The sequence below is a fragment of the Schistocerca piceifrons genome, chromosome 2, assembly GCF_021461385.2.
Source record: "Schistocerca piceifrons isolate TAMUIC-IGC-003096 chromosome 2, iqSchPice1.1, whole genome shotgun sequence".
NCBI classification, from domain to species: Eukaryota; Metazoa; Arthropoda; class Insecta; order Orthoptera; family Acrididae; genus Schistocerca; species Schistocerca piceifrons.
Window position 1 is genome coordinate 328,108,482 of NC_060139.1, and position 26,234 is coordinate 328,134,715.

At 42.2% G+C, this 26,234-nt stretch overlaps 1 protein-coding gene across 1 annotated transcript in view; it reads left to right on the forward strand.

The window, feature by feature from the left end:
* The window catches only part of LOC124775362 (acyl-CoA Delta-9 desaturase-like), an 80,624-nt gene that overhangs the window by 44,908 nt on the left and 9,482 nt on the right, over nucleotides 1-26,234 (forward strand). Inside the window, exons 3-4 of the mRNA XM_047250194.1 lie at nucleotides 19,126-19,331; nucleotides 22,319-22,504. Of these exons, the coding sequence (XP_047106150.1) occupies nucleotides 19,126-19,331; nucleotides 22,319-22,504 (392 nt within the window). The remainder of the gene's footprint in view (nucleotides 1-19,125; nucleotides 19,332-22,318; nucleotides 22,505-26,234) is intronic.

A 26,234-nucleotide genomic window follows, 5' to 3' on the forward strand; every position in this document is an offset into this window, starting at 1 on the left:
ATCTTAACCATTACACCATGCTCTACATAACACCATTATTTTAAGGCTCTAGTGCATCGCGCGAAATTCTTTTTTGTCGATTAGTCGCAAATGAAGGCCCAGTTTGATGAATCCCTACAGGGTGCGACACTCGGGACCCTAACCTTGGCCAGCTTACGGATGGTATATGAGGTACAGTTTTTTGCAAGAGGGTTTTTCTTTTGTATACCATACTTCGCATATCACATAAAGTCCAGAACCTATTGAATCGAAACGGGACATCTTAAATAGAGCTCTCGGTTGAGTTTTTATTGATAGGAAACCACAGTTTACTATTGGCTCTGCGTTGTCAAGAATGGGGAACAGAGTGGTATACTTTCTATAGCGTAAGGAGAGAAAACAATTTTCTCCATTCTTATAACTAACAAACCTCCTAAACATGTCCGTCCGTAAAAATTTGTATAACAAGGGACAAGATTCAGAATTTGCAGTTTTTGACGTAACTGATTTGATGAGTATGAAAACGTGTCGAGCCCCAGAACCAAATTTAACGCAAACTATACAAAACTTCGTCAATCTCGAACCACTCATAGCTACTCACTTATGTTCTAATCCAAACAACCTTATGATGCCCAACATCAAGGGTAACTAGAAGCGAACTTCCAGCTACAGACGTTTAGCTGCTGCGCGAAGTGGCTGGCCTAAACGCTACGCAACTTTATTTAAACACAACGGTCTAAAACACACAAAGACGGGTAACACAAAATGAAGCAAACAGTAAACACTAAGTTTAGCACAAAAATGGTATTCAGCCATGAACGTCGACGTCTGTGGACTCAGCATTCAAAGTCTAACACGCTATCCTTGCACATTAAAGATTACTATCAAATTTAAACATGTTTACCAGGATCGCTACAATGACAGAAAAAAAGTTGCAACACTAAGAAGGAGTTGTGCAACAAAAACGAAAGTTGGTGAGCTCATTTTAACAACTGAAACATGATGCCTATTAAAATTTCGCACCAGTCATATAAGAGTGTCAGTAGTAGCTCCGATATGAGGGTGCAAAACACGTTTGCTTTAAATGCATGCTGTAGCGGTCATGAGTGAATTGATGTCATACAAGAATTCCTTTGACGCGACAAAGATGCCATTATTAACGCATCACTTAGTTGTGAAACTTCCCCTTTGAATGAAAAGAAAGACTGTGCTGGTTAACTTATACGTTATTTGATACTGAAACAGCTGAGTAAAACTGAACGTACTCAGACATGTCTCTCTTTACCTATTCTGATCATCACTAAACTGACACTCAATATTTTTAGCGCAACGCAGTCTGACTTTCAATAATCCCTACAAAAGAATGGCCCTAACTATCAGTAACTTATGCCTTTCGTGAATCACTTACCTCATAAAAATCTTCGTAACTCGAGCTACGGCAATACAGCGAGCGCCACTACTGCCAGCTAAATAAAAGATTCTAACTACTGAAGGCACTAACTACTGATAGGCATAGTTAGCAAATGAAAGATTTTGATAGAGAACAAACAATGTGTTTACGTTAATAGTGTTCAAAAGTCATAATATATATATCAGTTCATGACATCCAGTCTTACAAACTTCCTTTTTCTGACGGACACAGGTCCAGATCGTCCGCTCATAGTAACCTCTCAAAACTCTGTGGCATCTCTCTCCCCACATCCACCTCACCTCCAACTGCGCAACGCTACGCGCTGTTCACATCCAACTGCCCACCACTACAAAAGCAAATTTTCCAACAATGAGTCCAACCAGCCACAGACTGCACACAGCGTAGTCAGCGATTTTCATACAGAGCACTACGTGGCGTTACCAACATAAAAACCTAAACAGCCTACTTACAGTTGGAACATCGTCGTGTAATAGGGCTACGAGAAGCTGGACGTTTCTTCTGAGATACTGCAGAAAGACTTGGGAGGAATGTAGCCACTTTACATGACTGCTGGCAGCGGTTGTCACGAGAACGTACGGTCGCAATGAGACCCTGCTCCGGACGGCGCGTAGCACTACCGACAGGGAATATCATCGTGTTCGGCGTATGACTCTGGCGCATCGCACTGCACCTGCAGCTGCAATTTGAACAGCAATTGGCACCAGTGAGAAACAATGGACTGTTACAAATCGGTTACTTCAAAGACAACTCCGAACCAGACTTCCTTTAGCGTGCATTCCACTGATCTCAAACCACAGACGTTTGCGACTTCAATAGTGTGAAGCGAGAGCTCATTGCACGGCAGGATGAATATCTGTTGTGTTTACTGATAAAAGCCTCGGTGCCAGTGACGGACGTGTATTGATCAGGAGGAGGCCAGTTGAGGGCCTGCAACCAACCTGCCTGTGTGCTAGACACACTGGACTCCTCCTGGAGTTTTGGCCTGGAGTGCGATTTCATATGCAGCAGGACGCTCTTGACGTTATCCCACGCATCCTGACTGCAAATTTGTACGTCAATATCGTGATTTGACGTGTTGTGCTGCCATTCAATAACAGCATTCCAGTGTTGTTTTCCAACAGGATAACGCTGGCCCACATAACATAACATGCTCTACAGTGCGCCGACATATTGCCTTGGCCTGCTCGATCACCAGAACTGTCTCCAGTCGAACACATATGGGACATCATCGGACGACAATTCCAGCGTCATCAACAACCAGCATTAACCCTCCCTGTACTGACCGACCAAGTGCAACAGGCATGGAACTCCATCCCACAAACTGATGTTCGCCACCTGAAGTTCGCCACCTGTACAACACAATATATGCACGTTTGTAAGCATGCATTCAAGATTCTGGCAGTTATTCAGGTTATTAAAGTACCAGCTTTTCACATTTGCAATGGCTTATCTATTCCTTACATTAATCTGCGATCTTATAATTTTATTCACTTTACATATTTTCTCTAGACAAATTGTATTCCCGAAATTTCATTACTTTACATTAATTAATTTTTGGTATATTTCACGGTACTCAATTCTGTCACTGAGTAGTAACTTCACTATAAGTCGCTGAACAATCCGACAAATACTCGTAAGAAGCGAATGGTTATTACGGTGGCGAATGAAGATAGCGTCGGTTGGTGTAGACTGGAACTGCAGAACTGTAGGAACTCGGGCGTGAACTCGACGTGAACTGAGCCGTCTGTGAACTCCATCGAATTGCAACTTAACTGCCGTGAAACTGGCTGAGAGAGGCCGCGCGCTGTTATTTATCCCGCGATTTGCGGGATGATATTATATACAAGAAGAGGAAAGTATTTTAGAATATCAACACCCCCTGTGGCGGTTGATGTCACTAACGGCAGGTGAATCTGACACTTTGCCAGTATTGTAGTCCGGCCGCCACAGCTTAGCCGGCAAGGTAGCTCAGCATGTTCGGTCAGAGGGCTAGTTGCCCTCTGTAATAATAAAAAAAAAAAACTGAGTCAACGGCTGAACACTGAACTTGAACGCGTGTCGTGGGACATCCTCACCGAACAAATGCAATGAACAATTTCGAACAAAATGAGGTTAAAAAAAAGTGGTCAGCGCGACAGAATGTCAATCCTAAGGGCCCGGAATCGATTCCCAGCTGGGTCGGAGATTTTCTCTGCTCAGGGACTGAGTGCTGTGGTGTTCTAATCATCATCATTTCATATCCATCGACGCGCAAGTCGCCGAAGTCCGTCACATCGGAAGACCTGCATGAGGCGAACGGTCTACCCGGCAGGAGGTCCTAGTCACACGACATTTACATTTTTACGGTCTTGTAGCGGAAGCAGAAATCGATCCCATATTTTGAGCGCCATCTAGGCGGCATTACGCTGGAACTCGGTGTCACGCCTCGGCTAGAGTGCCTGTATGGTGGCGCCAAAGGCTACATTTTGCTGCGAGCCCAGCTACTACATTCGCACCAAATTAGTGCTTTTAAGGTAGGTTAGTTTGATTATACGAATGCGTGGTGTCTGATCTTTCGGATATGTTCGAAAGAACAGACACCACGCGTTCATTCTTAGTTCTATACCGAAGCACCAAAAAACTGGTATAAGCATATGTATTCAAATGCAGAGGTATGAAAACATGCAGAATACGGCGCTGAGGTCTGCAAAGCCTAAATCAGATAATAAGTGTCTGGCCCAGTTCTATCAAGATTTAAGTGAGTCTGAACGTGGTGTCATAGCCGGCGCGCGAGCAGTGGGACACAGCATCTTAGAGGTAGCGATGAAGTGGGGATTATCCCATACAATCATTTCACGAGTGTACCGTGAATATCAGGAATCCGGTAAAACATCAAATCTCCGACATCGCTGCGGCCGATAAAAGATCCTGCAAGAGTGGGACCAATGACGACTGAAGAGAATCGTTCAACGTGACAGAGGTGCAACACTTCTGCAAATTGCAGCAGGTTTCAGTGGTGGGCCATCAACAAGTGTTAGCATGCGAACCATTCAACGAAGCATCATCCACATAGGCTTTCGGAGCTGAATGCTCACTCGTGTACTCTTGATGACCGCACGACACAAAGCTTTACACCTCGCCTGGGCCCGTCAACACTGACATTGGACTTTTGATGACTGGAAACATGTTGCCTGACCGAACGAGTCTCGTTTCGAATTGTATCGAGCGGATAGACGTGTATGGGTATGGAGACAACCTCATATATCCGTGGACTCTGCATGTCAACATTGGACTGTTCAAGCTGGTGGAGGCTCTGTAAAGGTGTGGGGCAAGTGCAGTTGCAGTGATATGGGACCCCTGATATGTCTAGATACGACTCCGACAGGTGACACGTACGTAAGCATCCTGTCTGATAACCTGCGTCCATTGATGTCCATTGTGCATTCTGACGGACTTGATCAATTTCACCAGGACAGTGCCACACCCCACAGGTCCAGAATTCCGAAAGGGTGGCTCCAGAAACACTCTTCTGAGTCCAAACACTTCCGCTGGCCCCCAAACTCCACAGACACGAACATTATTAAGTATATTAGGATGCCTTGCAAAGTGCTCTTCAGAAGAGATCTGCGCCCACTCGTACTGTTACGGATTTATCGACAGTCCTGCACGATTCACGGTGTCAGTACCCTCCAGCACTACTTCATACATAGGTCGAGTCCATGCCACGTCGTGTTGCGACACTTCCTCGTGCTCGCTGGGACCATACACGATATTAGGCAATGTAGCAGTTTCTCTGGCTCTTAAGTGTATGTCGCAGTTCTTTCCATTGACTGTTCAGCTCATTTTCCATGTTATTTTTAACACTCTGCCGTCCGGCGACACCACAGTAGTGTCATGAGCATAGTATCACTCAGTGGCCGGCGACAACACAGTGGTGTCGCGAGCAGAGTATCGCGCAGTGGCTGGCGACAGCACTTTAGTACCTTTTGCATTCTGTTGGTGTTTTCTTTAGGACAATAAGTTACAAATGTCAAGAAGTTTTTTGTTTTTATATGTACTTGTGCCCTTTCATCATGGCAGACGAAAGAGATGATACGATTATTTACGATGAATGGGTGGACGTCTTGTCTGACGTTCCGGAAAACTTGGCCGATTGGGAAAAAGACATTGGATGTCGTAAAAATGAAAGTTAAGCAGAATCGTCGGAAGATAGTGAAACCCTACGGTTGCCAACTGATTCGGATGAATCAGACGAAGAAGACAGTGCACAGTGGTCAGACTTTGATTTACCGACGAGCAATAATACATTTGAAGGATCTCCGGGTCCAACCATATTTCCCAAAGATACACATAGCGTCGAGGATATCGTCGAATTATATATTGTGAACGATCTATTTGAATGTATTAGCAACGAAACCAACAAGTACTGCAGTCAGAATTGCAAAAGACGAAAACTGGATAAAAAAAAGTACACCAAATTTGTCGACGTTACGGGACCCGAACTTAGAAAATGGTTTGGACTTGCTATCCTTGTGGGAATTGTAGAAAGAGCAAGGATCGATGATTATTGGTCAACGAATCTTTTAATAGATACACCGATATTTTGCAAAACGATGTCCCGCAAGCGATTCAGACAAATATTATCATTTTTACATTTTCCGACAAAAAATAAACCGGGTAATGCCGACCGAAATTTCATGAAAGTAGTGGAACAGGGTTGAGAACTTATGAGAACTAACGATGCGATTAGTAACACTTGACAATTTATAATCTCCCGGTAATGTCAAGAACGGCCGGCTACAAGCCAAGTAATCCGAATTAGCGCTGCCGGCGCCAAGCGAATCAGTTTGTACGAGACGTGCGAACGGCAAAGTGTTAATATACAGTCATTATTTTAGCAAGATACTTTCGTCATGAAGAAGAGCGCATCTAGAATTCGGTCTGGAAGGCGGGTGGAGGTAACTCGTAGTAGTTTCGTATCAGGTGGGAAGGGTCATCGAGATTTCTTACAAAATAAAACTCAAATCTATTGAAAAATGTTATTTATTAAGCTATAAACATACTAAGGCTACAATTTTATGACTGGTACCTACTACTGACAATATACTGAATGGTAGAGCATAATATCTCTTAGAATTGCGATATTATTTCGCTTTGAAGCAGGTAAAGTACTGATTCATGCGAATACTTTTTATACTCATATTTTCGTAGTTTTGACACAATGCGACAATTGAAGGTGCAACGCAACTACAAGCTTTTAGAATTCAGAGGCATCTGGCCTTTCCATTTTCAAGGATACGAGACACCAACAGCAAAATAGTTAAATGATTTCACGACAAATTACTATGAGTACGCTTATTTTTAGTCAACACATTACATTTTCTGGCTTTCTTCAAACGTATACTGCACCGATATGGCAGTTTTTATAGCGAGAGAGAACGCGAACTGGGATTGCGAATATCTTCTTTTTTTTCCTAGGGATGTGAGTGGGGAGGTGATAGCCGCCGAGCATTTTTCTCGACGGGTACGCACATGGTGCTCATGTTCTCTCTAGGAAACAATAATCTTTCTAATGCCTGCGTACCTGCTGCTTCCAGTTACTACAATGATCTGAGGTCTAGATTCAGTCTTTTTTGTCCCCCACAAGATAAGCTTCTAATTGTCTAACTTGTTTTTGTGTTAAGTAAATATGGATTACTTAGCCTAACTCTATCATCCTGTCCATTATCACCTCCATGGTCTGGCTATTAGCGTCGCTGGCTACTGTTGACGTATTTTAGCTGGCCAAACTGATTTTATGGGATGAAAAAGTTTGCGACAGATTGCACTTTCTTAAGGCAAATTAGAAACGTATGGAATAATTAAACAGTAACATGTTGAAGCGACCTCAAAGAGAAGAAATACTGGAAACAGACATAAAAAGTCTACATTTTATATTTTAAACACATTTGTTCTGTAACCTCCCCACCGTAATTTAAAAGTAATTGACAATACTTAATACAAATGGGAGCCGAGTGTAACCTCCCCACAATAATTTTGAAAAAGTATGGACAATATTATTTAAGAATGCTAATGGACATTGCGCTAAGCGTAACCTGCCCACAATGAAATGTACTGACAATGGCAACAAAAATGTGAAATTCGCAATCTGACTCAAATATAAATTCTTCAAAAAAAATTAAGGTCAATTCAGTGATAAGAAAATTCAATTAAACCGAAATATCGGTCTTTGGCCCTGTGTAAAACAATCAGAATTAAAGTCTTACCTCAGAATAACTGGATGTCAAATTTCTGCTGTTTTTCGTGCGCACGGCTTGGAGGAACTGCATTGCAAATAATATTATTCCTTTTTTTGGTGATTTTACTGAAATTTTTCTTTAAAAAAAGTGGAGTGAAATGGGAAGTGCAACGAAATCTTTAGTTCAATAAAAATTAAATTTTTGAAAAAATGCTTTTGAAATAAAAATTATTATTGGGGCACTTGTTGGAGAATAATTACAATAAATAAATTTTTTACATTATCTAATGATTATATTAATTAACAGTATACCTCATTCAGCATCTTGACCAGTGTTGCCGACCGCCTACATCACACAACCGCACTGGGCTGCTACTACTGACCGACCGCTCTGCATGACGACTATTAGCGTACTGCACTGCACGACTACTACTGACCGACTGCTCGTAACTAAATCGAGCTTCAGACTGCGACGACTACAGACAGAGTACTGCTCTGCATAGCGACAACTAGCGAACTGCTCGCAACACTCGCGCGGTCAAGCGCATACTCTCTGGTCAGAGACGCTGCAATGTCTCGCCATCGCTGCTACGTTACATACGTGTTTCATAACCCTCCACTGGGGGGGCAAAAATTTGGCAGCGATGGTGAGTCATTTGGACTTGCCAATCGCGGCAAAATTTTTTTTCTAATTAATAAACTTCTACAATTTACAGAATATTTAGATGTAGTACATGAATTAGATGTTGTGCACACGCACTAAGTACAAAATATATAAGACAAAGACAAGATGTGAGTACAAAACATAGTAGCAAATCAGAAAAATGTATATACAAATTATTTGACAGAAAACAAAGTGAACAGGCACTGAAAAAATTCTTTAGCATATTCAGAACAAATAAACAGACTGGCAAAAAATATTATGTTGACAAGTGACACGAGTGCACATGCACTGCAGTTGAGAACATATCAGTAAATGATGAAACGTATATACAATTAGTAACAAATGACATAAGTGCATACGCACTTAAGTATTGAATATCCAGAATAGTACAAATCATATTGAAGAATGAGAAAAGTGCATAGGCACTGTTAGTTCAATAGAAAACATATTAACACCTAACATAAGTGCACATGTACTGTAGTTCAGAACATATCATAAAAATAAAAATGTATATACAATATAAAAGATAAGAGTGTACATATACTGTACTTCAGAACAAATCGAAAAAAAATGTCTTTAGCATTTTCGCAATAAATAAACATAATGGCAAAAAAAATCATATCCAAAGTGCACATGCACTGAAAAATGTCTTTAGCATTTTCACAACAAATAAACATAATGGCAAAACATCATGTCGACCAGTGACATAAGTGTACTCGCACTGGAGTTCAGCGAATCGAAAAAAATTGTATAGCTATGAACATAAATGATATTACCAAAATAATGATTTTCACTATGTGACAAGAATTAGGATAGGAAAGGGAAGGATTGCATCATGGTTGTAGCACTTTAGATTGCACACAGCTGTTCTGAAAGTCCATATCTTTCCACAGAAGTACAACATCAAGTGACACAATTTGAAGCTCTTTTCCCATCAGAATTTATCAGTGTAGCCAAGACACTGAACTGTCGTAGTAATGTTCCATGTTTTCATTTTGGCAGTACATTAGGTACACCAAACAGTGGGACCATAATAACGTCTTCATCGCTCACGGTAGTGGACAGCATGTCGTGTCAACACCACGCTCTTACAAGGCACACCCACGTAGAATTAGTGCAAAACCAAAGATAGTGCTCCATGATCACTAGGATAGACAGGACAAATGGACATTGCAGTAATTCAGGGTAGTTAGCTCATGAGGTGAAGGACATCAAGTCACATAATATTGACAATTACAGACTTAATTAGTAGTTTGTGGCATTCATAGCCCAGTTATTGAACATTTCTGTACCAAGTATGTAGTATTACAGAAAAATGTTCATTAATTGTTTTACATGGAATCAGTAGCCTTCTTTTCCTAGTTACAAAGTATAGCATGGTTAATTAATCATTTGTCATTCCAATAGTATTAATCATTAGCATTTTCCTAATTATAAAGCATTATGAAACAGTCACATTCATTTCCAATAACAAAGTATGAACATTGAAAACAAGAGCTAATTAATGGCATAATTAATAACAATTCGTGGAGTGACATTAATTATTGGCACTCAGTGGCCAGCAAGTATTGAATAGAACCAAACATAGTTCATCATTCAGTATTATTCAGATCATTACGAAGTCATTATTAAAAATCAGCTAATTAGTCATAGCATTAATAATCATGGGCATTATAAGTAGTCTCATTACAATAAACAGTGTTCCTCATTCAGTAGTATTCAGATCATTACAAAGTCATTATTAAAATCAGTTAATTACAGTCATAGCATTAATAATCATGGGCATTATAAGTAGTCTCATTACAATAAACAGTGGCAGTTATTAGCCAGTGACAAAGCATTATTTTATATATATATATTTTTTTGTCTCATTAAGAAGTCATTACTGAAGTGACATACTATTCAGAGTTGATCAGTATTATTCAGAATTTTCTCAAACTGGTATCACTACTTGGGACTGGTAATACATTTTTTGTGTTAGCAATGCATTGCGTTGGGATCGATAATTAATTGCTGAGACATAACACTATTTGCTTTTGACCTATTGCTGCAAACGAGGATAGGTAACGTCATTCGTCATGAGTCAGCTGTAGCAAGGTTATGTAACAAGGCAGTATATGTGATCACATTCATAAATGATAAACACAAATGGGTAAAAAAAATAAAAATGCAAGTACTAGAACAGGTATAATAAGTAACAGGTTTAGTAAGTATCATGACAAGCTTCTCCTGGAAAAAATACAAAATGGATTATTGATCTGAAAGAAGAAACGCACACTATGCTGAAAAGTAGTGAACTTCGAATTAACAGGTAGTGAAATGTGTATAAAATGTGTTCCATAGCTGTCCTTTCCAAAATTTTCCGTCATCCTACTATGCAATATAACACCTGCTGTCAAAACAAACTGCAACAAATACTTAAATAACTACATAGCATAAATACATAACTTCAACATTATCCTCGTCTGTAAAGAAAAAACTTCATTATTCATTATCCATATTATCATAACTTCATTATCATCATCACCTGTAAAGAAAAACTTCATTATTCATAATACCATTTCCCTCATCATTATTCATCAGTATTCATTATCATCTGCAAAAAATCACTTCATTACTCATTATATAACTATTCCTTATCACTAGCATATTTCATCACTAAAACTAAGATGTGTAGTTCAGTCTGACAGCCTGCATCAATCACCTTGTAATCTGAAAGAAAAAATTAGTTAAGACTGCTATTCTACGGTGAGTATAGTATATTCTTGTTAATGCTTGTTAATCCTGATCCATTTACTTTTCCTCATAAAGTTATTGCATCTTCTTTCGTTTATTCCGTAGGTGAAATTCCCATTTATATTAAATTTATTTCTTACACGCATCATTTCTTTCTGAAATTGATGAACAAAGATTAATGTCCTGCATTTAAATCATATACCCACTAAATAATGACTAGTTTATGGTGACATAATTAACCATGCAGCATAACATGACAGAAAACGTAATATGTCAAAGACATTGACAGTGTTCAAAGCCAAAATGTACAGAGAATATCACAATGCAGCAGCAAAAAATGTAAAACAGTCACGATGTTGAGATGTCATAAGGCAAAAAAAATGTCAAAGTCAACTGGTGTGTGTTATATCTTAACTATTTCACAGTGCATACAAACAAGACTGGAATACAATCGTACATAAAAAGACAAATTTGACGTTCGTTGTGTTCAGCTTGTATATAGTGTAGTTAATAGAGGCGAGAATTAAATCCTTTAATGAAAAAAAAATGTAATGAAATTAACATGTCATTAGCTAACATTGCATAATTAGTCATAAAATACGTAAGTGTGTCTGAAAAAATATGCACGGTCTGATGTGTAACGACAAGAAAAGCGACCTGCTAACCTTACCTTGCCGGGCACTTGCCAAGAAAAAATACGATAATCATCAGTAATTAGTCAGGTGAAGTAATTGCATTAGTAAATGACATCATAGTGTGTTGAATCATACAGTGGTTTCACTCAATAAACGGTTTAATGTTTGAGATATGGTGATTGCCTTTCGATTTTCTGGTTCTCAAAGTTTCGACGTGTACAACATTGGGGTGAGGGATGCTGCGAATCCGATATGGACCTGCGTATAGAAGTTCAAATTTACTGCACTTACCTTTTAATTTGCTGGATAAATAGTGTGTACGTATTAATATCTTCTGTCCAACGTGAAAGTCGCGGCGTGTACAAACCTGTTTTTGCTGTCTTCTCCGGCGCTCTGCGGCACGTTTGATGTTCTTCAGCGCAATGTCAATTATTTCGTGGTGTCTTAGTCGCCTACATTTGGGTAATTTTACTAATTCTTTAATTTTGTTCGGTGGTTCAACGTTTTTCAGTATAACAGTCGGAGATAGCATAGTGGATTCATTTGGAATGGAATTAATTACATCTTGGAATGAGAGTATGTGTGTATCCCAATCAATATGTCTTTTGTGGCAGTATATTCGGCACAGCTTACCAATTTCTTTCATTAATCTTTCACAGGGGTTCGAAGAAGCGTGGTACTTGGATATATAGATCGGAGAAATGTTTCTGGCTCGTAACATGCGTGTCCATACGCTACTACGAAATTGTGATCCATTGTCAGAAATTACTTTCATTACATGCCCTACATGAGCTAGAAAATGTTTTACAAATGCTTTCGAAACAGTTTTAGCAGTAGCTTTGCGTAACGGAGTGAAAGTAACAAATTTTGAAGTGAGCTCAACAGCGACAAAGATGTAGCAAAAACCTCTGTTAGTTCTCGGAATCGGACCAAAAATATCTACTGCGGCCATATGTCTTAATTTAACAGGTATAATGGGATATAATGGAGGAATATGTGAAGTGGTGTCTGATTTAGCTTTCTGGCAAATTTTACAAGACGCTAAAACTCGTTGTATACGTTTCTCCATGTTGGTAAAGTAACAGTTCTGTCTCAGTATAAGAAAACATTTTCGTGCTCCGTAATGTGCGTAGCTTAAATGAGTGTACCAAATTAATTTGTTAACCAGTTCGTCAGGAATGCATAATAACCAATTGTTGCTGTCAGGATGAGAGCGGCGAAACAGAATGTCATTGCGTACAGTGTAGTGGTTTCTAATCGTAACATTATTCTTATCTTGCCAAAGGTGTTTAATTTCTTTCCACACGTTGTCTTTATTTTGCTCTTGTGCTATGTCCTGTAATGACGATGAGATAAAGTTTTCAAATGCAACTTGCTGAATGTACATGACACTGAAATTTGTTTTGCAGAAGTTGGTTGCTACGTCTTGCTGATTGTTGCCGAGAGAACGCGATAGTGCGTCTGCTATAACATTTTGCGTGCCGGGAATGTGAACTATTGTAAAATTAAATTCCTGTAAATAAAGTTTCCATCTGCTTAATCTGTCGTGCGTGAATTTGGCCGAAAGTAAAAATTGTATCGCTCTGTGGTCTGTGTGAACGGTGGTATGTCTGCCATAAAGAAAATGCCTAAATCTCGTAAAAGCCCATACAACACATAATGTTTCCAATTCTGTAACAGAGTAATTTCGTTCAGCGGGTGACAAAATGCGACTTGCAAATGCAATGTTTTTAATTACTATTGAACCATCTTCTTCAATTTCCTGGAAAATATGTACGCCTAAAGCGGTGTTAGAACTGTCGGTGGCAATGGAAAAATTTCTGGTAAGATCTGGGTGCGATAAAAGTGGAGCATTCAACAAAGCATGTTTCAGGTTCACAAATTCAGAATGTGCTTGCTTATCCCAAGACCAAATAGTGTTTTTACCTGTTAATTGGCATAGTCTAGGCGTGTCTACAGCAGAATGATGAATAAATTTACGAAAAAAGTTAATTAAGCCCAAAAAACTGCGTAATTGCTTTTTTGTCGTAGGAACAGTAATGTCACGTAGAGCTTGAAGTTTTTCCGGATCAGGTGCAATGCCTTCTGCTGAAATTACGTGTCCAAGAAATTTTATAGAAGTTTTGCCAAAGTGCGATTTACTAAGATTAACTGTAAGTCCTTGTGCATGAAAAGTTTGTAACAGACGTTCAAGAATCAGATTGTGTTCAGACCAGTTAGCTTCTGCGATAAGGATGTCGTCTACATACGTCGTAATTCTGTCTTTAATGCAAACGTGTGTCGGATGTCGTCAAAATTAATAACATTTTCGTGAACAAGATTCTGCGTGTCTAAATTATTGCTTATGTTACTAGAATATGCAACCTGTACTGTGTCTGGTCAAATTCTGTCGTACGTGCTATTATTTACGGGAGAATATTGTGGCATATCCACTATATGAACTGTTCTGTTATTTCTTATGGACGTGTTACGCTATGGATGACACCTATTGTCTGTTTCATTCATGATTTTTCGTTGTTGCTGATGTTGTTGCTGCTCATAAGATCGACTGTTATTAAATGTACGCCGAAAATTGTGCTCATTAATTTTACGTCTGTCGTGATAGTCATTTCTATACGGTGCATTGCGATGCGAGTTGAAATAGTGTGTTGTCTGTACGTAGTTATTTCTTTGCTGCCATGCGTTACTATTTGTTGGGGCTGGGACTATACGTGCACGCGGCGAAACATTAAAGTTTGGTTGACCTTGCAGACTGCATTGTTGGTTACGTATGCTAAGCAGCTGACTTTCATGCTGTTGCGGTGAAAAACGTCTATTGTTACAAAAAAATGCGTTTGCTGTTAATTTTACACATACTGATGATTACGACTTTTATCTGTTATTCAAGTTCTCGTGATTCTGGAGTGCCTAATGAAAATTGTCACATTCGGTAAAAATTTGTCACATCGGGTTTTCTTTAGTCATTTTTCTTAATTATAGGTAGAGCAATAGTTAAAGAGCAGTTTTGATAGATATAAAGGATAGTAGAAGAAAAGGCAGCAGTGCAGAAAACTAAAGATGAAACAGCACTACTACAGCTCGGGGCCCTATGCTCGCTACGGCACATATTCATTAAAGCGTAATGAATCCCCTGAGGTCAATTACGCACTGCAAATAAATTTTAGCTTTTGCGTTACAGGCAATGGCGGTAAAATTCCAAAAGTAAATCGCTGTATTCTTGCTAATTCCAGTTTCTGCATAATACGTAATGCTGATGAAAATACAAAAATAAATTGTCGCCTCAGGTTCAAAGCTAGTTTCTCCATTACAGGTAATAGCGGTGAAAGTACAAAAATAAATTGTCGTATACAGTGCAAATTGTATATCTGTGTTCTGCCATTATTAAATTCCTTACATTTTCTGGCGGATAAAAATTGCTCGTAATCTATGTTCTCGCCACTGAATTTGAAAACACGTTCGGGTTTGTGAGTGAATCTGTTCGTCTGTGTCATTTCGTACTTCAAGTCGCGTAGCTTTTCAGATTTTAAGTCGCGTGGCTTTTCGGATTTTAAGTCGCGTAGTTGCTGTAAATTGCTCACATTATACGCGTTGCGTAAGTCTGACAAATCTTCGCAACGTGGCGGGTTCTGTGACGTATTGGTGACTGAAATAATTGTTAATTCTGTTACTTTACTACTTTCGTCAATTTGGTTGTTCTGACGTTCAAATTTCTCGTCAGCTTCCGTATTCGGAGTGTGTGAAACTTCCACTGACTTTAAATTAATTTCGTCGCGAATCTGTACTTCGTTTTTAGGGCATTGTTCAGTGACTGCATTAACTTCGTCTTTATGTGATTCTGTTGTGCCTACACGTGTGCTACTTAATTCTTGTGCAACAGTGCCAACTTCTTCATTACTGTTATTAGCACAAGCCTTAGTATCCTCACGTAATTGTTCTTTACTGTCCTGACATTGAACGGTAACAGCTGTAATCTCTTCCCTAACTTGTTTGTTCTGTTCATTAACATTATCGTGTTTTTCTCTCGGCTGTTTAATACTTTCAGAAAATTGTTTGTTCCGTTCTCTAAATTGTTTGTTTTCTTCTTCCAGTCGTTTGTTCTGCTCATCAAGTTTTTTATTAAGTTGTTTATACTGCTCACTAAGTTTTTTGAGATCTTCACTCTGTTGTTTGCAATTTACACTAAATTCGTTCTTAAACTGTAGCATTATTGCCATAAATTGTTCCAAAGTAACATTACCTACTCCATTATCTGTGCTGTTTGATTGCGTACCTACAATTGTCGCGTTAAATGAATCCGTCGAATTTTCAGTACACTGACCATTTTCATTCGAAAAATTTGTCGGTACGTTACTTGAATTTTCCAAACCGGGTGTATTATGCTGGGCAGCGCTCATTACAATAGTGCGACCCGCGTCATCAATTGTCGTCAAATCAACACAAGACACAATAGAGTTCGTTTGTTCATCATAAGGTCTACATCATTATTAATGGTTGGAACGCACTGATTGTCAGTGAACGCAGGATTGTCATCATTACACTGCGTGTCACTAGTACTATTGGTGAAGTTATTTAATTCGCTTATTTCGTTCATAATACCTCGCGATACACTATTCACAGTCTTTCGCGGCATTTTTACAACAGTCACAATTATTCACAAAAGAAATAAGCACAAATATAAAAAGGCAACAAACAAATACAACAGAGCAACGAATTGCCGTTGACCTGTTGAAAGAAAGTCACAAGATTAATAAAAGCGTTGCGCCAAATCCTAATTATATCTAAGCAAATAAGAGCAGATATCTGACTGTTGTTCAAAAGATTCTCAACGAAATTCGATCCTGGCAGGGTCCCAAGTGTAACCTCCCCACCGTAATTTAAAAGTAATTGACAATACTTAATACAAATGGGAGCCGAGTGTAACCTCCCCACAATAATTTTGAAAAAGTATGGACAATATTATTTAAGAATGCTAATGGACATTGCGCTAAGCGTAACCTGCCCACAATGAAATGTACTGACAATGGCAACAAAAATGTGAAATTCGCAATCTGACTCAAATATAAATTCTTCAAAAAAAAATTAAGGTCAATTCAGTGATAAGAAAATTCAATTAAACCGAAATATCGGTCTTTGGCCCTGTGTAAAACAATCAGAATTAAAGTCTTACCTCAGAATAACTGGATGTCAAATTTCTGCTGTTTTTCGTGCGCACGGCTTGGAGGAACTGCATTGCAAATAATATTATTCCTTTTTTTTGGTGATTTTACTGAAATTTTTCTTTAAAAAAAGTGGAGTGAAATGGGAAGTGCAACGAAATCTTTAGTTCAATAAAAATTAAATTTTTGAAAAAATGCTTTTGAAATAAAAATTATTATTGGGGCACTTGTTGGAGAATAATTACAATAAATAAATTTTTTACATTATCTAATGATTATATTAATTAACAGTATACCTCATTCAGCATCTTGACCAGTGTTGCCGACCGCCTACATCACACAACCGCACTGGGCTGCTACTACTGACCGACCGCTCTGCATGACGACTATTAGCGTACTGCACTGCACGACTACTACTGACCGACTGCTCGTAACTAAATCGAGCTTCAGACTGCGACGACTACAGACAGAGTACTGCTCTGCATAGCGACAACTAGCGAACTGCTCGCAACACTCGCGCGGTCAAGCGCATACTCTCTGGTCAGAGACGCTGCAATGTCTCGCCATCGCTGCTACGTTACATACGTGTTTCAGTTCATCTTATTACAGAAGTTTATTCGCCCAGGTTGCACGTAAATGCACAAAGATTACTAGTTTCAGTGAAATTAAATCGACATCTTCAGATCATTTGTGTAACAAAAATTTTTACACGGCTAATCCCTTTCCGTCGACTGTTCGACTGTTCACATGAATTGGACATAGTTTATAGAGATGACATTACACAGTACCATATCTTGGTTCAAATGGCTCTGAGCACTATGGGACTTAACTCCTGAGGTCATCAGTCCCCTAGAACTTAGAACTACTTAAACCTAACTGACCTAAGGACATCACACACATCCATGCCCGAGGCAGGATTCGAACCTGCGACCGTAGCGGTCGCGCGGTTCCAGACTGTAGCGCCTAGAACCGCTCGGCCACTCCGGCCGGCGAGTACCATATCTCTTCATACGCTAAGAGAATAGCTTTGCGAACATAAAACATGTATAAAATGTTTCCAGGTTGTGTCCTTGTTTACATCTGATACAGTTTCCTGTCGGATGTCAACAAGGAAACAACATGAAGACATTTTATACACGTCTTAGGCATTTTATTTGTGACTACTGTGCACTGTTCGCACGGTCTCTCTATAAGTTGTGTCCAGTTAATGTGAAAAGTCGATGAAATCGATATGCCCTGTAAAAATTTTTCTATGCGAGTGATCTGTCCGATGGAGCATAAAACGTGATTCATCTTAAAAAGCCACCTGTCGCCCCTCAGTTGACATCCAATTCCGCTATTTGCGTGCAAATTCCACCCTTCGTCGCCGATGAACAGCAGTCAGCTTGGGGTGCATCAACTAGGCGCCTACTGCAGAGGCCCATACGCAGGAACGTTCACTGAACGCTCGTTGAGGAGACACTGCCGGTCAGCCCTTGGTTCATCTGGAGGATCAGTTGCTCAACAGCTACATGTCTATTCGCCCGTACACCTCTCCACATCCGCCGTTCACCTTAGTCAATTATGACCCCGTGATGCAACACAGATACCTCGGCGGCGCCGGTCCGGTTTTGGATACCGTCACTTTGCCATTCGCAATATACTTTAACCGCGGCGGCACGCTTTATACACCGTCCACTCCTAGTGTTGCCATCTGCCATCTGTGAGTGGTTATTGCAAGCCGACGTCCAACATAGGAGGTACTCACGTTAATGTGAGTGGACCGTGTCAATCGTGAATCACACCTTCAAACGACTTTCTCTGTTACTACTGAATCGCGTATGGCAATTTCGCTAAAATAAGTATGCATTGGGTATTTTTGTGCGATCAGGACGAATCAACTTCTATAATAAGAAGAGCAAGCGTTTTTAGATTCTGAGATCATCTCCAATACATTTGACAGTATCGGGTAACCATCATTTTATATTTTGGCACCATCTTGTAGACATTGCCCGCCCCGATAGCTGAGTGGTCAGCGCGGCGCTCTGTCACACCAACGGGCCTGTGTTAGATTCCCGGCTGGGTCAGAGATTTTCTCCGCTCAGGGACTGGGTGTTGTGTTGTCCTCATTATCATTTCATCATCATCATCATCAGTGGAAGGCAACGGGAAACCATCACTGGAACCACTTTCCTAGGCGCTCATGCGGTGGACCTCTCTGACGAGGCTTCCCCCATGACAAGACCTGCTGCAAGGCAGAACACAAAGTTTTTTTTGTAGACATTTTGTGCGGAAATTTCTGGCTACCATTAGTGCTTGTGTTTCAGAACCACATCTACGAGTGGGTGCGGGACCACCGGGTGCACCACAAGTTCACGGACACGGACGCGGACCCGCACAACTCGCGGCGCGGCTTCTTCTTCTCGCACATCGGCTGGCTGATGGTGCGGAAGCACCCGCTGGTGCGCGAGAAGGGCCGCCAGCTGGACATGTCCGACCTGCGCCAAGACCCGGTCGTCATGTGGCAGATGAGGTGAGCCGCCGCTTCCGGCACTGCGCGCGTCCCTCTCACACTGGCCTCGTCTCGATTGTATTCTACCATAGGAAGCAAAAACTTTCACTCTTTCATTTATTTTCTGTTAAAACCTCCAACCTAGAAGTCAATATTGGCCATTTTGCGCAATACGCTATAGGATACGTGGACCAGTCGCAGTAATGTGACCACCTGTCAAAAGCCTGAATAAGCACGTTTTGCAGCGCGGGCGTGCTAGGAGAGTCAGCGAGGTTCTGGAAGGTACCGACACAGATGTGGAGCAATGCCGACCCCAGTGCCGTGGGCAGGTGCACCATATTTCTCGTCCAATGATCCATGGCCGGCCGTTGTGGCCGAGCGGTTCTAGGCGCTTCAGTCCGGAACCGCGCTGCTGCTACGGTCGCAGGTTCAAATCCTGCCTCGGGCATGGATGTGTATGAGGTCCTTAGGTCCTTAAGTCTAGGGGACTGATGACCTCAGATATTAAGTCCCATGGTGCTTAGAGCCATTTGAACCATTTTGAACCTCAGATGTTAAGTCCCATAGTGCTTAGAGCCATTTGAACCATTTTTTTGATCCATGGCGCGAACAGCCGTAGCGAACTGGTCCCACAGACTCTCGACTGCTTTTAAATTCGGAGAGTTTGGTGGCCAGGGGAGTGAGGCAAACTCGTCCTGGTGCTCTTCGAGCCACTCATGTACACTGCTAGCCATCCGACATGTTACACGGTCCTGCTGGTAGGTGCCATCGTGCTGAAGAAAAACAAACTCCATGTAGGGATACAAATGGTCCCCAAGTATAGATGCACACTTTTGTTGATCCATTATGCCTTCCAGAACGAACAGATCACCCAGGGAGTCTCATGGAAACATTCACCAGACTATAACGCTACCTCCTCCGGCGTGGATCCTTCCGACAATTGTTGCAGGGTCGCACGCACCAACAGCCATCTGTCCGAGGAACCATAAAACATTATTCATCTGAAAAAGCCACCTGTGGCGGGTCGGTGGACGTCCAATTGCAGTATTTGCGTGCAAATACCAGCCCTCGTTGCCGGTAGTCAACATGGGTCCATGAACCAGGTGCCAGAAGCGGAGACTCATACACATCTACATTCGCTAAACAGTCGTTGAGAAGACGCTGTTGGTAGCCCCTTGGTTCATGTGGGCGGCCAGTTGCTTAACAGATTGGTTCAAATGGTTCTGAGCGCTATGGGACTTAACATCTGTGGTCATCAGTCCCCTACAACTTAGAACTAATTAAACCCAACTAACCTAAGTACATCACACACATCCATGCCCGAGGCAGGATTCGAACCTGCGACCGTAGCGGTCACGCGGTTCCAGACTGAAGCGCCTAGAACCGCACGGCCACACCGGCCGGCAGTTGCTTGACAATTGCACGTCTCTTCACCCGTACATATCTCCACAGCCGTCTTCACCCCTGCATCTATGGCCCGTGGTACACCACAGTTGCCCCGGCGTCGGTTTTGGGTAGCGTCATTTTGCCATTCTCTATATACCCTGGAGCGCCAAAGAAATTAGTATAGGCATGTCTATTCAAATACAGAAATATTTAAACAGGTAGATTACGGCGCTGCGATGGGCAATGCCTCTAAATAAGGCAAGTGTCTGACGCAGTTGTTAGTTCGGTAACTGCTGCTGCGTTGATAGGTTATCAAGATTCAAGTGAGTCTGAACATGGTGTTACAGTCGGGGCGCGAGCTCCGAGGTAGCGATGAAGTGGGCATTTTCCCATACGACGATTTCAGGTGTGTACCGCGAATATCAGGAATCCGGTACAACATCAAATCTCCGACATCGCTGCGGTCGGAAAAAGATCGTACAAGAACGGGAGCAACGGCGACTGAAGAGAATCGTTCAACGATCGTTCAACGTGGCAGAAGTGCAACCCTTCCGCAAGTTACAGCAGATTTCAATACTGTGCCGTCAACAAGTGTCAGCGTGCGAACCATTCAACGAAACATCATCGGTATGGGCTTTCGGAGCCGAAGGCCCACTCGTGTACGTTTGATGACTTCACGATAGAAAGCTTTTCGCCTCGCGTGGGCCTGTCAATAGCGACATTGAACTGTTGACGACTAGAAACATGTTGCCTGGTCGGATGAGTGTCGTTTCAAATTGTATCGAGCAGATGGACGAGTAAGGGTATGGAGACAACCTCACGAATCCATGGACCCTCCATGTCAGCACGGAACTCTTCAAGCTGGTCGAGGCTCTGTAATGGTGTGGGTCAGATGCAGTTGGAGTGATATGGGACCGCTGATATGTGAAGATACGATTCTGACAGGTGACACGTACGTAAGCATCCTGCCTGATGATGTGCATCCATTCGTGCCCATTGTGCTTTCCGACGGACTTGGGCAATTCCAGCGGTACAATGCGACACCCCACACGTCCAGTATTGCTAAAGAGTGGCTCCAGGAACACACTTCTGAGACATGAACATTATCGAGCATATCTGGGATGCCTTGCGATGTGCTGTTCAGAGGTGATCTCCACTCCGTTGTACTCTTACGGATTTATGGACAGCTCTGCAGGATTTATGGTGTCAGTTCCCTCCAGCACTACTTCAGACATTGGTTGAGTCCATGGCATGTCGTGTTGCGGCACTTCTGTGTGCTCACGTGGATATTAGGCAAGTGTACCAATTTCTTTCGTTCTTCAGCGTACTTTAACCACAGCGGCACGCTTTATACAAGGTCCACTCCTAGTGCCGCCAGCTGCCGTCTGTGAGTGGTTATTGCACGCTGACGTCGAACTTGTGTTCGGTGGTCACGTTAATGCGACTGGACCGTGTAAATGTTGCTGTAGCTATGTGAATCACACCTTCAAACGACTTTTTCTATTACTGCTGAAACACCTACGTGTTCTACTACAGTAAGAAGGGGAGGACAGGGACGTAGTGTACCAGATGCTGCCGTCTGCGCCACTCCTAGACTTGACGTTACTGTGCCTATGCCGCAGGCTGTACCCAGTAATCATGCCGCTGTTCTGCTTCGTGCTGCCCGCCTGGATTCCGGTGGCTCTGTGGGGAGAGAGCGGCTGGGTGTCCTGGCACCTGGCGTCCGTCCTCCGCTACACCGTCTCCCTCAACATCACCTGGTGCATCAACAGCGTGGCACACGTCTTCGGACATCGACCGTTCGACAAGTGAGTATAGCTGCTCTCGTAACATGTACACTATCTGATCAAACGTTTCCGGACGCATATTTGTGGACATTAATATGGGGTTTTCCACCCTTCGTCTTTATGACACCATGAACTCTGCTGGGAACAACTTTTACGAGGTGTCTGATTGTCTGTGGAGGAACAGCGGCTCATTCTTCTAGAGCAGAAATCATAGAAGGTAATGTTTTTGAACTGTGAGTTCTGGAACGAAGTCGACATTTTAACTCATCTCAAAGGTCTTTCTCTCGTTACAAATCGGGACTCTGGGCAGGCCAGTGCATTTCAGGAATGTTATTGTCCACAGACCGTTGCCTCGCTTTTGCTACCTTATGACAGGATGCACTGTCATGCGGATACAGACGATCATCGTCTCCAAATGATTACTCTGTCACACGCAGTACACAGTGTTGTAAAATATGTTCGTCCCCTACTATATTTAGAATTTTCTTAAGAGCATTAGGGAGCCCACACCATAATCACAAAAATAGCTCTTTCCTGCGATACCACCTCACATCTACTTCACTGTTGGCACTACACACGATAGTAGCCAACGTTCTCCAGGTATTCGCCAAACCCAAACCATTTCATCGGATTACCAATCGGTATAGCATAATTCATCACTCGAAATCACTCATTTCCAGTCATACACTGTTCAGTGGCGTTGCTCTTTACACCAGCTCAAGCGTCGTTCACCATTGCCTACAGAAGTACACGCATCAAAATAAGTTTTGCATCACCCCAGTTCGCAGAACTCCTGAAGATAACCGCTGAATGTGGATATGGTATTACAGACTCCTTTGACTGTTCAGAGGTGTCACTAAACCCACCAACAGATATAGACAACCATGCATCAGCAGCGCCTGTTAGACGGAGGGGGTCCGACAGCCGATCAGTTCCAGTCGTTCCACCGGGAAGGAGGTACATGGCTCATGTTGTCCGTAGTGTTCAACCACGCCTAGGCGGTCAATAACGTGGTTCGCATTGTTACTTTATGCCAGGAAGGGCTCTCAACAACGAAAGTGTCCAGGTGTCTCGGAGTGAACCAAAGTGATGTTGTTCGGACTTGGAGGAGATACAGAGAAACAGGAACTGTCAATGATACGCCTCGCTCAGGCCGCCCAAGGTATACTACTGCAGTGGATGACTGCTACCTACGGATTATGGCTCGGTGGATCCCTGATAGCAGTGCCACCATGTTGAATAATGCTTTTCGTGCAGCCACAGGACGTCGTGTTACGACTCATACTGTGCGCAATAGGCTGCATGATGCCCAACTTCACTCCCGGCGTCCATGGCAAGGTTCATCTTTGCAACCACGACACCATGCAGCACGGTACGGATGGGCCCAACAATGTGCCGAATGGACCGCTCAACATTGGCATAACGTTCTCTTCACCGATGAGTGTCGCATAGGCCTTCAACCAGACAATCGTCGAAGACTTGTTTGGAGGCAACCCGGTCAGGCAGAAGGCCTTAGACACACTGTCCAGCGAGTGCAGTGAGGTGGAGGTTCTCTGCTGTTTTGGTATGGCGTTATGTGGGGCCAACGTACGCAGCTGGTGGCAATGGAAGCCACCGTAACGGCTGTACGATACGTGAATGACACCCTCCGACCGATAGTGCAACCATATCGGCCGCATACTGGCGAGGCATTCGTCTTCATGGACCTCAATTCGTGCCCCCATCGTGCACATATTCTGAATGACTTCCTTCAGGATAACGACATCGCTCGACTAGAGTGGCCAGTATGTTCTCCAGACATGAACCCTATCGAACATGCCTGGGATAGATTGAAGAGGGCTATTTGTGGACGATGTGACCCACCAACATCTCTGACGGATCTACACCCAATCGCCTTTGAGGTGTGGGACAACCAGGGCAACAATACCTGGATGAACTTGTGGAAAGTATGCCACGACGAATAGAGGCATGCATCAATGCAAGAGGACGTGCTACTAGGTATTAGAGGTACCGGTGTGTACACCAGTCTGGACCATCACCTCTGAAGGTGTATGGTGGTACAACATGCAATGTGTGGTTTTCATGAGCAATAAAAAGGGCGGAAATGGTGTTTATGTTGATCTCTATTTGATTTTCTGTACAGGTTCCGGAACTCTCGGAACCGAGGTGGTGCTAAACGTTTTTTGGTGTGTGTATGTAGCTTATCACCAGCTGCTCGACCTTTTTATCCCATTATTTTTAACTCCTCGTCCACGGTCATTAAGCTAGCCGGACTGCTGGAATGCACTTTTGAACTCGCGAGTGATTCCTTCCACTGATTTAATGCGATTTCGTGCAGCCAGTCCAGCGGTCGACTGTCGCTGCCCATCATTGCATGAGGTCTGCCTGGTCTTGATTCAGCTGTGTTATTCCTCCATGTTTCCACTTCACAATCACGTCACCAACAGTCGAGTTGCGCAGCTGTAGAAAGGATGAAAGTCTCTGATAGATCTGTTACTCAGATGACGTCCAACGACAAGTCTACGTTCGGAATGACTGAACTGTTACTGCTTCTCTACTGACAGTACCGTAGTCCTCGCCCCCTCTTACGCTGGCAGGTCAACCTGTCGTGACATTTAGTGGTCAATACTGCATACTGGATATTTTTGGTCCGATGATATAGGTGGTCAAACCTCAACTAGATCACAATATCCCAAACTGCGTCAAACGTAATTATGCTGCTGCTCAAGGCGTGCTCCTATTGATGTTTATAAAAAAGGTCGTACATGCAGGAAGGGGCGGCGATAGTGAACAGTAATCTTGAACTTGAACCTTCATATCCACTCGCTGTATGGTGGTGCAATATTCGATGTGGGATTTTCATGAGCAGTAAAAAGGGTGGAATTGATCTTTATGTTGATCTCTCATCTCTACAGAAATCGTATCGATAGAACTCGTTATCCCTTTCTTCTCTACATCACTACCACGAATACGAGCGGCAGCTAGCAGTTTCTTTTTCTTTCACTCATTTGTACCTTAACTTCTCCTACTTCTCTCTTCCTATCTGCACGTTCACTCACTTCAAAGAGGGAACTGCTTAACGTAAGAATTCATACTATATGTGAGTTATCATTAAGTTTTCTCTGTCCTGTAATTGCGTAGGCTTCAGTTGCCAGTCGGTTGACATAAAAGTTTTCTGAGTATCACAACGCGTCAGAGTGCAAAAAAGTTTACTGTAGAAACCAATGTTTTGCCCACTTTTACTGTGGCCTTCTTCTGGGTCTGCTGAAGACCCAGATGAAGGCCACTGCAACTGTGACCGAAACGTTGATTTCTCCACCAAATTTTTTTTAAATTACAACACGGTGCGATACTCAAAAAACGTTTGTCTACTTTTCTCTATCAGTTTGGCAACATTATGATGTACTGACAAGGTTAACTGAGAATGACAGTCGTTGCTCAGATGTGGATATCACAACTCATCCATACCGCGTCGGGATTTCTATAGTAGTATTTTTCATTGAGTTAGAATCTGTATCAGGACTCATCGTACTATTAACTAACAGTAAAAAAAAGTTTAAATTTTGTAGACAGAATGGTAGCACAAGTGTCTCAGCTTTGCGGGCATTCGCACGGGATAAGGTATCGGATGTAATTATCACTAATCAGTTTACGTCCTTCGTTTGTTTGCTTGTCGCATCCGTAGCCCAAACTACATTATTTGTTTATTTTTCATGAACAGCCCCGCCGCCGTGAGCAAGGGCAAAGGCAC